This window comes from Mus musculus, chromosome 2 (assembly GCF_000001635.26).
Source record: "Mus musculus strain C57BL/6J chromosome 2, GRCm38.p6 C57BL/6J".
In the NCBI taxonomy this organism is placed as follows: Eukaryota; Metazoa; Chordata; class Mammalia; order Rodentia; family Muridae; genus Mus; species Mus musculus.
The window spans coordinates 127,233,139-127,247,850 of NC_000068.7; the positions used below are offsets into that span (position 1 = coordinate 127,233,139).

At 45.2% G+C, this 14,712-nt stretch overlaps 2 protein-coding genes across 2 annotated transcripts in view; one reads left to right on the forward strand and one right to left on the reverse strand.

The window, feature by feature from the left end:
* The window catches only part of Snrnp200 (small nuclear ribonucleoprotein 200 (U5)), a 32,068-nt gene extending 24,753 nt beyond the window's left edge, over positions 1–7,315 (forward strand). Inside the window, exons 33-45 of the mRNA NM_177214.5 lie at positions 42–220; positions 362–513; positions 1,826–1,934; positions 2,822–2,930; positions 3,321–3,510; positions 3,602–3,766; positions 4,323–4,444; positions 4,685–4,828; positions 4,921–5,097; positions 5,362–5,522; positions 5,601–5,682; positions 6,741–6,833; positions 6,931–7,315. Coding sequence (NP_796188.2) covers positions 42–220; positions 362–513; positions 1,826–1,934; positions 2,822–2,930; positions 3,321–3,510; positions 3,602–3,766; positions 4,323–4,444; positions 4,685–4,828; positions 4,921–5,097; positions 5,362–5,522; positions 5,601–5,682; positions 6,741–6,833; positions 6,931–7,074 — 1,827 coding nt within the window. The 3' untranslated portion in view covers positions 7,075–7,315. The remainder of the gene's footprint in view (positions 1–41; positions 221–361; positions 514–1,825; positions 1,935–2,821; positions 2,931–3,320; positions 3,511–3,601; positions 3,767–4,322; positions 4,445–4,684; positions 4,829–4,920; positions 5,098–5,361; positions 5,523–5,600; positions 5,683–6,740; positions 6,834–6,930) is intronic.
* A 484-nt stretch (positions 7,316–7,799) lies between these two features.
* Positions 7,800–14,678, reverse strand: Ciao1 (cytosolic iron-sulfur protein assembly 1). The gene is made up of 7 exons (NM_025296.4): positions 14,344–14,678; positions 13,872–14,020; positions 13,464–13,575; positions 13,275–13,363; positions 12,585–12,786; positions 11,775–11,862; positions 7,800–9,899 (listed from the first exon to the last, which is right to left on the reverse strand). The coding sequence occupies exons 1-7, from the start codon at positions 14,480–14,482 to the stop codon at positions 9,659–9,661; spliced, it is 1,020 nt and encodes a 339-aa protein (NP_079572.2). The 5' UTR covers positions 14,483–14,678; the 3' UTR covers positions 7,800–9,658.
* Positions 14,679–14,712: the final 34 nt, after the last annotated feature.

Genomic DNA, 14,712 nt, shown 5'->3' on the forward strand with positions numbered 1-14,712 from the left:
CCAGGTCTAGTAACCTCAGTGTCTTTTTCCTTTGTCTCCAGGGCTTCAACATCAGTCACACACAGACTCGCCTGCTCTCTATGGCCAAGCCTGTGTACCATGCTATCACCAAACACTCACCCAAGAAGCCTGTCATCGTTTTTGTCCCATCTCGTAAGCAGACCCGCCTCACTGCAATAGACATCCTCACTACCTGTGCAGCAGACATCCAGCGGCAGAGGTAGGGTGTGCTCTAGTTTCTGGGATGAGTGGGTGCTTGAAGATCATGTTAAGTGAAGTCCTGGGTAAGGGCAGGGACTAAGTCTGGGGTCTCCCACAGACTGCAATGCCTCTGACTTGTGCTTGTTCTTGTTCTGCCCAGGTTCCTGCACTGCACCGAGAAGGACCTGATCCCTTACCTGGAGAAGCTCAGTGACAGCACACTCAAAGAGACCCTGTTAAATGGGGTGGGCTACCTGCATGAAGGCCTGAGCCCCATGGAGAGGCGCCTGGTAGAGCAGCTCTTCAGCTCCGGTAAGAAAACCTCATCACCCAAAGCTCTCATGGCTGTGGCTGTCAAACGAGGATGTGGGTGTCCTCTCTTTCTTTCTAAAGATTTATTTATTTATTTTATGTAAGCACACTGTAGCTGTCTTCAGACGCCCCAGAAGAGGGCATCAGATCTCATTATGGATGGTTGTGAGCCACCATGTGGTTGCTGGGATTTGAACTCGAGACCTTCGGAAGAGCAGTCAGCACTCTTAACCACTGAGCCATCTCGCCAGCCCCCTTTTTTTTTTAAACAATTTTTTATTAGAATTTTCTTCATTTACAATTCATGCTATCCCAAAACTCCCTTATACCCTCTCCCCACCCTGCTCCCCTACCCACCCAATCCCGCTTCCTGGCCCTGGTATTCCCCTGTACTGGGTCATATAATCTTTGCAATACCAAGGATCTCTCCTCCCAATGATGGCCGACTAGGCCATCTTCTGCTACATATGCAGCTAGAGACACGAGCTCAGGGGATACTGGTTAGTTCATATTGTTGTCCCACCTATAGGGTTACAGACCCCTTTAGCTCCTGTGGATGTCATTTCAATAAGGAATAGAACTTATTAATGCCAGCAGACTAATGTATGTCTTAATTCATTAGATTCCTCTAAAATACTTTTGTTGTCATTGGAACAGATATTTCTCCCAGCTAGATTAGAAAACAGGCACAAAAGCTGGTCTCATTTCAGAACATGGTTTTGTGGAGTTGGGCCGTTGGCCAGTAGACCTAAGTTCTGTGTAGATACCAGACTGGAGGGGTTAGAACTTAAGAGATGGCTGTGGATTTGTGATTCTCTCCTGGCTGGTTGCCTCTTGCCTGCTACCTTTGTTGACCTGTGGCATTTTATGTGTTTTTCACTATTCTGGCACTTGTGGCAGAGCCTTGGTGTAGCCAACTCTGCCAGAGTCACTGTTACTCTGACTCTGAATCAACCTGGTTTGGATTTGTTCAGGGTAAGTTTGACTTTGCTGCCATGGCCTGAACCAGCCACATTTGGTTTGGTGTTAGCTTTCATCATCAGAGGGCCAATCCACCATGCAGTGAAGGTTTTGCTTTCCCTGGATTTTGAGTTTTCTTGAATTGCTTTGTTTCTTCTAGGATAGTCTCAGAGCAAAAGGCACCAATAGTGCGGTGCTACCTTTCACAGTACTTCATTATGGTCAGACCTTGTTCCTACACAGCCTCAGTCTGATATTTGAAATGTAGCACAAGGTTGGCCACTGCCTGCCAATGAAGCAGATACTTTGTGGGAACCCTGCCCTCAATCTTCCTCTCCCTTACGCTGCTCAGGGGCTATCCAGGTGGTGGTAGCTTCTCGGAGTCTCTGCTGGGGCATGAATGTTGCTGCTCATCTAGTGATCATCATGGATACTCAGTACTACAATGGCAAGATCCATGCGTGAGTATAGTTGCTGTGGGCATTAACAGATCTCCCTCCTAAAGTGGATGTAAATGTGCAAGTGCAGGTATAGAAAACTAAACATGGGCCAGAGCTCCAGATCCCGGGACCTGCTCTTACATCTCTCTCAGCAGTTTGGAGAGATAAGACCTTATATATAAATGGGAAGAAAGGAGGTTGTTGCTAACCCACTCCCATATTAGGAAAAGTGGGTTGGTCAAGTTCTCATCTTCGTCATGACAAGAAGTATAAGATCAGGCCGGGCAGTAGTGATGCATGTCTTTAATATCAGCACTTGGGAGGCAGAGGCAGGTGGATTTCTGAGTTTAAGGCCAGCCTGGTCTACAGAGTGAGTTCCAGGACAGCCAGGGCTACACAGAGAAACCCTGTCTCGAAAAAACAAACAAACAAACAAACAAACAAACAAAAAACCCAAAGTATAATAAGCTCAGTGTTTCTCAGAACCTGAGTAATTTAACTTTATTGTTTTCTCCAAAATGTAGATTATTTTGAAATTAATTTTGTGAGTTTAAAATGTCTGATCTGGTTTTTGCTTTAGATTTTAGATTACTTTTTAACCTGAGAAACACACAGACCTTAAGTTTGACTTCAAGTTTGACCCTTTAATAGATGTTATTTTGCTTCTGGCCCTTAGATGGGTTTGTGGCTTTGGTTCAAGTTCCTTGAGTAATACATTCCTGACTCTTTCACTCTGAAACTAAAATAATGTGTGGGTAAGCAAGTGAAATGAATTGCTAAGCACACAGGTTTCTGTCCAGTTTTGCTGTAGTTTGACCTTATCTCCCTGCCTTTGCATCTTCCGTCCCTGTGTCTGAAGGCAGGCAGGCCTCCTGACTTGTTTCTTCATTTGTTTCTTCTGCCACCAGCTATGTGGATTACCCCATCTATGATGTGCTTCAGATGGTGGGCCATGCCAACCGGCCCCTGCAGGATGATGAGGGGCGCTGTGTCATCATGTGTCAGGGCTCTAAAAAGGTCAGTTATAGGAAACTTTGATCTTTTAACAGATTCTTGAGTCCCTTTATTTTAAAATAAACTTTTCACTCCTTTCTGCCAGTTACTTTTATAATAAGCTGGAGCCACAGAGAATTTTGCTCGTTTCTGCCGCTGGTGGTGATTCCATGATATCACCCATGTCTTCCCACCTGTTGTCTTTTTTCATGCACTGCTTATTGCTCTATCTATGTGACTTGGCGTGGCCCGTTCCTGCTTTGTATTATATGATACTGTTTTCTAAATGTTTCTTCTGTTTGGCTATTCTGTCTATTATACAAAGGCCATTCATTCCCTGATGGATTGCCCTTGACCCTTTATTACCACGTTGCTATTTATTCTTTTTAATGCCTTCCCTCACCCATTCCACAGGATTTTTTCAAAAAATTTTTGTATGAGCCATTGCCAGTAGAGTCTCACCTGGACCACTGTATGCATGACCACTTCAATGCTGAGATTGTCACCAAGACCATTGAGAACAAGCAGGATGCTGTGGACTACCTCACCTGGACCTTTCTGTATCGCAGAATGACACAGAACCCCAATTACTACAACCTGCAGGGTCAGTGAACTGAAGAGCACACACTGCCCTCCAGGGTTTTCATAGCCCTAGCGAGGCAGTGTCCTGAGACTTCCCTCTTATATCTCCACAGGGATATCCCATCGTCATCTGTCTGACCACCTGTCAGAGCTGGTGGAGCAGACCCTCAGTGACCTGGAGCAGTCCAAATGCATCAGTATTGAGGACGAGATGGATGTGGCCCCTCTGAACCTGGGCATGATTGCTGCCTACTATTACATAAACTACACCACCATTGGTGAGGACCAGTGGCACATGGCTTCTGGAGCCTGTTGGGATGAGATGTGCTAGCCAGCATTTGTCAGAGAGACGATAGTGCAGGACGGCAGTGCAGCCCAGGCAGTTGATCCTTGTTATTGTTATTCTGCTCCTCACAGTGCCCTTCCCCCACGTTGGCTCTTCTCACATTCCCTTATTTTCTTTTCTTTTCTTTTTTTTTTTTTTTTTTTTTTGAGACAGGGTTTCTCTGTGTAGCCCTGGCTGTCCTGTTGCTCACTCTGTAGACCAGGCTGGCCTCGAACTCAGAAATCCGCCTGCCTCTGCCTCCCAAGTGCTGGGATTAAAGGTGTGCACCAACACACCCGCTTTTTTTTTTTTTTTTTTTTTTTAAGATTTATTTATTTTTATTTATATGAGTACACTGTTGCTGTCTTCAGACACACCAGAAGAGGGTATCAGATGGTTGTTGAGCCATCATGTGGTTGCCGGGAATTGAACTCAGGACCTCTAGAAGAGCAGTCGGTGCTCTTAACCGCTGAGCCATCTCTCCAACCCATTCCCTAATTTTCTTTCAGAGCTCTTCAGCATGTCTCTGAATGCTAAAACCAAGGTTCGAGGACTTATTGAGATCATTTCCAATGCAGCAGAGTATGAGAACATTCCAATCAGGCATCATGAAGACAACCTCCTGCGCCAGGTGAGGGCATCGGCTTTAGTAGACCATTCAGGAGTGAAAATTTGTCTCATTAGCACATGGCTTCCTGTCACCAATATCCTCATACATTTCTCATACCACTCTCAACCTCATACATCCTTCCGACACTATAGTTCTCCATCCTTCCTCAGAGTCTGGCTGGACCACACGGTGTATTTGGCCTGAGTGGATCTCAGGTAGGGTACTCCGTTTATCACGAGCTCTTTTTCTTTCACGTTCTAGTTGGCTCAGAAGGTCCCCCACAAGCTGAATAACCCCAAGTTCAATGATCCACATGTGAAGACCAATCTGCTGCTGCAGGCTCACCTGTCCCGCATGCAGCTAAGTGCTGAACTACAGTCAGACACAGAGGAGATCCTTAGTAAGGTAGTGTGACGGGTTTGGAGGTTCACTGGCCGGTGGGTGCTCAGAAGGCTGGGCTCCCAGCCCACCTGCTCTTATACCCCGTCTTCATGCAGGCAATCCGGCTAATTCAGGCCTGTGTGGATGTACTCTCCAGCAATGGGTGGCTTAGTCCTGCTCTGGCAGCCATGGAACTGGCCCAGATGGTCACCCAAGCCATGTGGTCTAAGGACTCTTACCTGAAGCAGCTGCCACACTTCACCTCAGAGCATATCAAACGTTGCACAGATAAGGTGAGCTAAGTGCTGGGTGATGCGCTTCAGAACATTGCTCCTAATCTGCAGGTGGAATGTGGGCAGCAAATATTAGCAGGAGAAACTGGTTGGAGTTCCAGCTGAATCGAAATGCTGAGAGATGCCAGAAGTGGTCTGCATTCTTTCCAAAGCTGTTTTTAGATGACTGGCAGTGTGGGAAGTCAGATGAGCAGTTCTTTGGAGCTGGTGTTGCTTGCTTGTGGCCTGTATGCTCTGCTCTCCTGACCTGCATACCCACTGTAGGGAGTGGAGAGTGTTTTTGACATCATGGAGATGGAGGATGAAGAACGGAATGCATTGCTTCAGTTGACTGACAGCCAGATTGCAGATGTGGCCCGCTTCTGTAACCGCTACCCGAATATTGAACTGTCCTATGAAGTGGTGGATAAAGACAGCATCCGCAGGTGAGCAGCCAGTGTCCCAAGTCCTGCCCTGGGGTCTCTGCCCACAGCCACAGTGCTCACATACTGCTTTGTTTTCAGTGGCGGACCAGTTGTGGTGCTAGTGCAACTGGAGCGAGAGGAGGAAGTCACGGGCCCAGTTATTGCACCTCTCTTCCCACAGGTATGGTATGTCCTGGGAGCTGGCTTTGCCATGAGTCCATTTGAGGCCTTGTTGACTGCCTAGGTTTTGGGCACGGGATACATTTCGCATGAAGGGAGGGTAGTTTAGGGGTAGTGAATTCATAAGACTGAGTTTTAATCTTGGAACCATGGATTATATTTCTTTATTGTTTTGAAACACTTTAGATAGCTGGTTGTTAACATCAGGCAATGTTAATATCTCTCTGACTTTTAAGATACATTTATCTACAAATGGCTCCAGGACTCTTTTAAACTTTTGTAGTCTTTTTCTCAACTATATTTCACTCTGGTTCTAGTTGCAATTGAATTTTAAAATGAACAGAAGGAAATCTCATCTTTATGTGGGAGAATTGAAAGTTGGATGCAAATGTTAGATGCACTTCATGTCCTTCTATAGACAAGCTATTCAAGTTCCTAAGGAAAGTACCACTGAGGCACATGGGCTCTTCTGTGGCCAACAAAGAGGGCTTTTCTAGAGTGACAATGTCAGAAGAGGCCCCACAAGCTCGTTTGTATTCTCAGTGTTGCAGGTTCATCTCCATGTTAAGATTTCAGCTAGCTTGCCTTGTACATGAGTTTCTTAAGAACTTGAAGCTTATATGCTCCGAGGCTAAATCTCTAACAATGCGTCTTAGATTCAGTGACAAGCATTAAATTAAAAGGTGCACTGGGTTATAACTGGAAAAAATCAGTCTATGTATTTGAAGACTAAGCCCTTTGGGGACATCTTTAGACTGCTTAAAAACTCTTAAGGTGGGCTGGCGAGATGGTTCAGTGGTTAGGAACACTGGCTGTTGTTCTTCCAGGGATTCTGAGTTCAATTTCCAGCAACCACATGGTAGCTCATAACCATCTTCTGCATGTAGGTGTACATGCAGACAGAGCACTCCCACATCAAAAACAAAAAACCTCTTCAAGTGTTCCGGCAACTTTTAGAGTTTTAATCTGAGTTCTGTTACTCTATTTCATAGCCACTCTCACACTTGCCTGTGGCCATCAAGTTTTACATGCTCAAGTTGTTGGTTTTGGTCCTTGTAGAAACGTGAAGAGGGCTGGTGGGTTGTGATTGGAGACGCCAAGTCCAACAGCCTCATCTCCATCAAGAGGCTGACCCTGCAGCAGAAAGCCAAGGTGAGTGTATGCAATTGCCCTGCACCTATCCCTGGGGCTGCATAGGGCTGCTTCCTCCCAGGTCCCCACTAACCTGATTTCTGCCTGTTCTCTCTAGGTGAAGCTAGACTTTGTGGCCCCAGCCACAGGTGGCCACAACTATACCCTGTACTTCATGAGTGACGCATACATGGGCTGTGACCAGGAGTATAAGTTCAGTGTGGATGTGAAAGAAGCTGAGACAGACAGTGATTCAGATTGAGTCTGAGGCACTGAACCTGAAAACAGGAATGTGGACTAGGTCTGTCAGGCTGAGGTCTGGCCATTCAGGCCGCTGCTGTCCCCAGTCCACATCCAGTTACTGTCCCACTTTGGACCTTAGTTCAAGGTCTGGGTCTTGTATTTTCAAGTGTCATGTCAAGCATGAACTGTACAATATTTGGAGGCATGGTTTTCTAGTTCCTTGAGTCAGACATTCTAATAAATAATTTGAAAAAACTATATGTCCTTAACAGTGATACTAAATTTTCTTTAATCAAAGGTCATGGCCAAAAAAAAAAAAAAAAACCCTTTTTGGCACTGACCTTTTCTATGGAGTACATAAAGAACAAACTTGCCCTCTGATTGGGTTAGTCTGAAGGACAAAACAATGGTACATAGCTTCTCTTCAAAGTTACTCTCATAGCAGGAGCTGACTCCCATCTTGGCCAGAGAACAAAAGGTAGAGGCTCCTCTTGATCTATGTTGTAAAATTCTGTAGCCTTCCCTCCCAGGAGGCAGCACTGGGGTGGTTAATATACACCAGGTAGATTCGACTTTTGTCTCCTTATCACAATCTCAGACATGGTATTTCAATGTCTGCTTTCTGTTCTCTGGGACACCATGAACAACATGAATAATGCTGAAAGGTGATTCATTTTCCCCTCGGCCAGCCGTTTTAAAATGATCTCAATACCCCACTCCCCCTTCAGAAAACTAAAAGCACAGCCCCCAAAGCTTTTATTACCTAGGTTATATTCATTGATACTTGTTACATTAAAAATTAAGGCAGTTTGTTTTTTAAAAAAAAAAACTTCATTAACATATTTTAAGAAAAATAAATCCTGGGAGAAGAGTAGCATGGTACAGTGTTATAATCACTTTACGTCTAGCTTAAGAGAAGCCAGTTAGCGTGTCTGCTCAGTCTGTTGTATGGTTGAGCTGAGCATGTCAACTTCAGGTTGGGAAAGAAGAGTTTCCAAATCACTGTGGCTGTCCTTAGATACTACTGTATGGTACTGTATGTGGAAGTTTCCTAAAGGCAGTGTAGGCTCCTCAGCTGTACCCATGCATCCTGTACTGTTAAAACCACTGCCCCATCTTAGAGTCACAAAATGATTTTGTAATGCCAGTGTATTGGTCATTTCAACAGTGACCCACAAAATTCCACAGACCTCAAAATATCCATGCATTTGCTAGTTTCAATACCATTAAAGTTTGTTGAAACACAAGTTTTCAGAAATTCTAATTTTGTCTTTTAAACATTTACCATCAGCAGTGAACACTATCAGTGAAAGGTTCAGTATGTTCATTTTTCAGGAACACAGCTAAATATACAAGCCTAAATGCTAATCTTCTAGTTCTGACTTTAAAAATACATGCCATGAATAGCTAACTTGGCTAGTAGCAACTGTCCAACTGTTTTTCCTCAAGACTATCTTCATTTCAGAGGGGCTAGGTGGAACTTTCTCATTTGTCAGTATCAGAAATGGTCTCAATGTCAATTTTAAGTCATGTTTGTTGTCTTGAGTGAAGCTGGCTCCATTCTCACTATGAAGAAGATAAAGAAGACAGATAGAGACTTAACTGGTGCCATTCCTTGATCATGATACAGTGTTGACCTTCCCAGGAATCTACAGACCACTAGTCAACGCTATGTCTCCACTGTCTGCAAAAATCTAAGGTCACAGTTGTACAGTGTAAAAAGTTAAGTGAAGGCTCCAGTTTTGGAGACAACTCACACCCAAACCTGTAAGCATTTCTCACTGTCTAATCGCATTCTTCTAAAAGGCTAATTAGACACCTTAACTATTCTTGGCCCTGAAAAACACCAAAGATTTGATTTTTGGTTTTTCTATGGTCACTGTCTCCTTAGCTGTCTTGGAACTCACTTTGTAGATGTTTTGTGTCCCTCACTGAAAACCTCCTCTTTATAGGAGTTCATTTCTTTTCATATCCTCAGAAGCCCACAGCATAATGTCTCAAGAGGCATATGAGGGTTTCTAAGGAAAAGCAGAGGTGTCCTTTTACTATGAACAAACTTACATTTTTGGGGGGAAATTCCTCTAGTTTTGAATGTCTTTGTTTTTTGAGAAAAGGGTCTCATCCCAGGCTGGCTTCAAACTTACTATGCAGCAAAGTATAGCCCGTCTTTGCCGATTGAGTGCTAGGAAAACACTACAGCTAGCTTGCATGTTTTAAATGCAAGAACTACTCTAGAATTGGGACAGTGGAGCTTATTCCCAATAGTCAAGTTATAAGAAATGATAAATGACCTTACTTATAAAACAGGAAGTGGAGCACAGATGGATTATTTCTATAAAGATCACAATTTCAAAAGCTCTTATTCATATATATTGATTATAAATATATTTTACCCCCAAAATGTAACACCATGCCCTAAATCAAGCAAAACTTTAATACAATATACTGCTGTTCTGTGGCTCTCTCCAATGGCTTCCTCAAGGAAGGGAAACAGTGAATAGTCCTGAGCAAAATGAAGGTCAAGGATGCTTCAGGTCTTCTTGACGACTAGAAGTCTTAGGACGTTTTCTGTGGGAATCAAGACTCCCAAGTCAAGCTATAGCTCAGAGACCTGCAGGCTGGTGATACTCCCAGAAGGCTACCTCCCCATCATCACTACAAGAGGCCAGGAGCCCTGGCTCCTTGGGATTCCAAGCCACACAGTTGACATCCTGGGAATGGGCCTGACGAAGATGGGCTGTCAGAGAGAAGGTGGGCTGCTGTGGGTCTGAGCCTGGGTCTTCCTCAAACACTCGGATGGCATCATCTCCACAAGCTGTAGCCAAGGCCCCTGTCAGCTGACACCTGAGAGAGAAACATACATGTCAGGGGGTAGCCGATGACTCCTGCCTCTCCAACCTGGCAAATTACAGGTGTTCAACAGTCCCTGGCCTAGTTTCTTCCTAAACCTCAGGCCTCAGCTAAGTGTCTTAGAAAAGCTTTCCTAACTAAGATCCACCACATCTACAAAGGCTCTTCCTCCTACTCCCACCTGTTTACTCCAGCTATAGATGAGATTGAGTCATTTTCCCTGCCGGCACATGCAGTCAGTTGGCTATGTCACGGCATCCTTAAACCTCTTCTCTTTCTTTTTCTTTCTTTCTTCCTTTTCCTTTTTTTTTTTAAAGATCTATTTAATTTATGAGTGTTCTATCTGCATGGACACCTGTATGTCAGAAGAGGGCATCAGAATTCATTATAGATGGTTGTGAGCCACCATGTGGTTGCTGGGAGTTAAACTCAGGACATCTGGAAGAATAGCCAGTGCTCTTAACCACTGAGCAATCTTTCTAATCTCCCTTAACCTCCTTTTAATACTAACAAGTTTTCTCATAACTTAATCCTCTTTTTAAAGTCAAGAACTTTAAGCACTAACAATTCCCCCATTGCCCATCACTGTATAAAACTTTTGAACCTGAAATGTTCATTTCATCTTAGTAAATTATAAAAGCAGCAAAAAATCCATTTGTCTAGCAATGAATGTTTGAGTTTGTTTTTTAAGGAAGATTTTTGTTATGTAAGGTTTGTTTGTATTTTTTATGCATAGGTGTTTTTGCCTAGATGTATTTCTGTGTACCATGTATATATAGTGCTCACTGAGGCTAAAAGGTTGTCACATCCCTTGAAACCAGAGTTACAGATGACTGCTAGGTGCCATGTGGGTGCTGGGAATAGAACCCAGGTCCTCTGGAAGAGTAGACAGTGCTCTTAACTGCTAAGGCATATATCTCCAGCTTCAAGTAAGTTTAATTTTAAATACCAAAAGGGCTGGAGAGATGGCTCAGCAGTTAAGAGCACTGACTGTTCTTCTAGAGGTCCTAAGTTCAATTCCCAGCAACCACATGGTGGCTCACAACCATCTGTAATGGAATCTGATGCCCTCTTCTGGTGTGTCTGAAGAGAGCAACTGTGTACTTACATACATAAAATAAATTAATCTTTAAAAACCTACCCTCCCCCACCAAAAAAACCCTCCTTAGCTCAAAGTAAATTTCAGTTTTAGCACAGAAAATGTCATAAACTTTGCTTTTACTTAGTAGGGGTGTGTGTGGGTGTGTGTATGTGTGTGTGTGTGTGTGGTAATTTTCCTTGACGTCAAAATACTCGAGTCCATTTTCTTTGTCTTGTTGTTTTTGTTTTTTTTGAGACAGAGTTTCTCTGTGTATCCCTGGCTGTCCTGGAACTTGATCTCTAGACCAGGCTGGCTTCAAACTTACAGAGATCTGCCAGCCTCTGCCTCTGCCACCCATTGAGTTCATTTTCATGGGATAGATATTCCCAATGTTAAATAAAGCTTGAATATGCAACAGATTTTTTTTCATGGTTTGGAATTATTTCTAAGATCCAAGACTTGGGTCCAGAGTCACCTCTAACGTCCTCTATTCTAAGAATGGGCCACCTTTCCTAGTTTCGGTAAGTTAGTTATCAAGCCACAAACTCCCTAGTCACAAATGCACATATTCAATGATCATCTCAGGATGATCCAAAGGTAGGTGAATCCTAAAGGCTGGTGCTGCCAAAGCCTGGGATCTTATTCCAGACACAGTCAACATCCTGCTCCTACAACCCCAGGCCAGACAGTTACAAGCCAGCATGGGAGGTTTAATATGGAGAAATGCAGAGCAGCACAGGCCGTGCCATCTCTAAAATCCCTGCTACGGGGATGGGATCAAGTCTTACCAAGCAACGTCGTAAATGGTCCTGGTGTGGAAGCCCGACAAAGTGCAGATACATTTCCAGCTGGGGTCAGAGCCACTGCATGCCACCCCTGTGTAACAGACTTTTCTTAAACCCAAGACATCCTATGTCCTGAGTAGTTGTACTATTACAAAGGAGATCCTAACGTGCCCTTCCTCATCCCCTTGCCAATCAGAGTCCTTGTACCAACTGTGTTCCCACGCTGCTTATCTGCCTTACACACGGGAACCTTCCAAAAAGAAAGTATCTGTTCTACCTTAGGCCAGACCTCACCAACTAAGCTGCAGGCCACCCACTAGCCGACCCACCCCATCGACTTCACTCCTCCCTTCCAATCCTGTCTTCACACTCTTCACATTCAGTTTGGATATTCCCACCATCAGCCAGCTCATCAACTCACGCTGCTGGGTGTTTGTTTTTTGAGTCAGGGTCTCATTATGTAGCCCTGGAACTCGGGCTGGCCTTCAACTCACAGAGATTCAGCTGCCTTACTCTCCAAATACAGAGATTAAAGGCATGCACCACCATGGTCAGCTTTTTTGATTTTTTTTTAGAGACAGGGTTTCTTTGCCAGCCCACCCTGTCCTAGAACATGATGTAAACCAGGCTGGCCTCAAGTAGCCACCTGCCTCTTGTCCCGCAAAGCTATCCCTGGTTCTTTCAGTGCTTCTCTTGGGACTGACAAACTGAATCCAATCTGTGATTCATGGCAGACTGCATCTTTTAGATCATATATCTGGCAAACTAAAAACCTCTACGAAAAGGAGTTTCCTTTAACTCCCAGACCCTCACCTTGTTCATTGCCCGGTAGATACTGGCGCCAGATGCGTACAGTTCGGTCATCACTGCAAGATGCCAGCCGCTGGCCGCTGGGATCAAAGGCTATGCTCCAAACAGTGGACTCATGACCTTCGAGGGTGGCACAGCAGACCCAGTCATCCCCTTCTTCCTGGTATAGCTTCACTGTGTCATCATAGCTAGCAGAAGCTAAAAGCTGAAAGAGAAAGGAGACCCAGCAACTATCTATATGGTCCAGGAGGTGCCTGTGGTTTGAATATGCTGGGCTCGGGGAGTGGCACTATTAGGAGGTGTGGCCTTGTTGGAGGAAATACGTCACTTTGTGGGTAGACTTTGAGACCCTCTCCTAGCAGCCTGGATCAAGATGCAGAACTCTCAGCTCCCTCTCCAGCACCATGTCTGCCTGCATGCTGTCATGCTTCCTGCTACGATGAAAGTGGACTAAACCTCTGAATCTGTAAGCCAGACTCAGTTATATGTTTCCCTTTATAAGAGTTGTCTTGGTCATGGTGTCTCTTCACAGCAATCAAACCCAAACTAAGATACAATGGTTCCCATATCAAACCCTGTCAGAGCAGGACAGTCCCAGCGATCCCTCTAAGAACAAGAGTGGTTCTGAAGAGTGGAGGCAGGCTGGGCACAAACCTCCACAGCAGGTTCTTTCCCACCCTGTCTCACTCTTACCTCCTGGCTCGGGTGCCAAACCACGTGCTTAACGTCCTGCGTATGAGAGCTGAGGACACTGACACACTCATACTCATCCTCTTCATCAACTGTGGGAGGAACAAATTAGACCCAGAGGTGACCAGTCAGGGACAAAGCTGAAAGCCAGCGAGCTGGTTTCCTGCTGTACCCAGAGGCACCTAGACTCACCTTCCCAGACCCACACGCTCTTATCTCTGCTGCAGGTAGCCAAGAGGTTGCCAGATGGGGCCCAAGCCACTGACTTGACCTCATTTTCATGGCCCTCAAGAGTGGTCACACACTGGAAAGGGAAAGGATATTGAGTTAATGGCAGCTAAGAGTCCTAAGCCCTAGTAAAATATCTAAGAGAGCAGTTTTGTTGTTGTTTGAGAAAGGGTTTCATTCTATAGCAGGATGACCTTGGTGGACTTACAGCAATCATCCTGCTTCAGTGTCCCAAATGCTGGCATTACAGTCATGAACTACCATACTCAGCTACTATTTCTATAGTGTAGAAATTAAGTTAAGGCTGTAACTAATATGACCAAGCCCTGGGGTGCAAACAGGTAATAAACTGCTCCCATCCAACCTGTTTACCTCAAAGTCATCCTGGTTCTTCTTCCAAATACAAGTGGTGGCATCAAAGCTGGCAGATGCCAGGTAATTTCCACACGGGGACCAGGCCACTTTCCTAACGGTGCGCTGATGGCCTTCAGAAAGGACAGACTTGCAAATCCAGCTGTCACCTGCAAGCAGAGAACAGGCTAGGCTTTGGAGCGCCATCGATGCCATTCACTAAGTAGTACTTTAAGTGGGACCCTGTTGCTGGGACAAAGTCAGTCACCATTATTACTACGATGCAACCGATCAAGATTCTGAAACTGTTAAACTGCTCTTCAGGCGACTTTCCTCATTTTTCTACCTCAGCAAATATCCCAGTTCCCGCAGCAAATATCCCAGTTCCCGCAACAATTCCAGCCTCTGTTGACGCTGGCACACTCCTTCCCCGACACTTTTCAGAGTAGTGTTTTCCTCGGCACCAGGGCCACAAAGCCAAGCCAGGCCTTACCCTCGGTGCCCCAGATGCGAATTTTACGGTCGCCTCCGCAGGAAGCCAACAGGGTCCCCGAGGGGTTCCAGGCCAGGAACCAGCAGCGGGAATCCGGGTGCGCCGGGACGCGGCTCTGCAGTACCAGAGAATCTTTCATGGCGACTGTTTTAGGGTAAGGAGAGCACACCGAGAGAAGCAACGCGCCAAACGCGCTGGGCACTATAGAACCTTGAGACCGTCAGATGTACAGCTTCTGCAAAATATGTCGCCCTAGGAATTGACGTGCCCGCTGTTGACGCCGCGTGACCTTCTGGGACTTGTAGTCACTCCCCTCATCCTCCGTAACTGGAAGCCTCGCGGGACAGTCCGGAACTACCAGTACCCTGA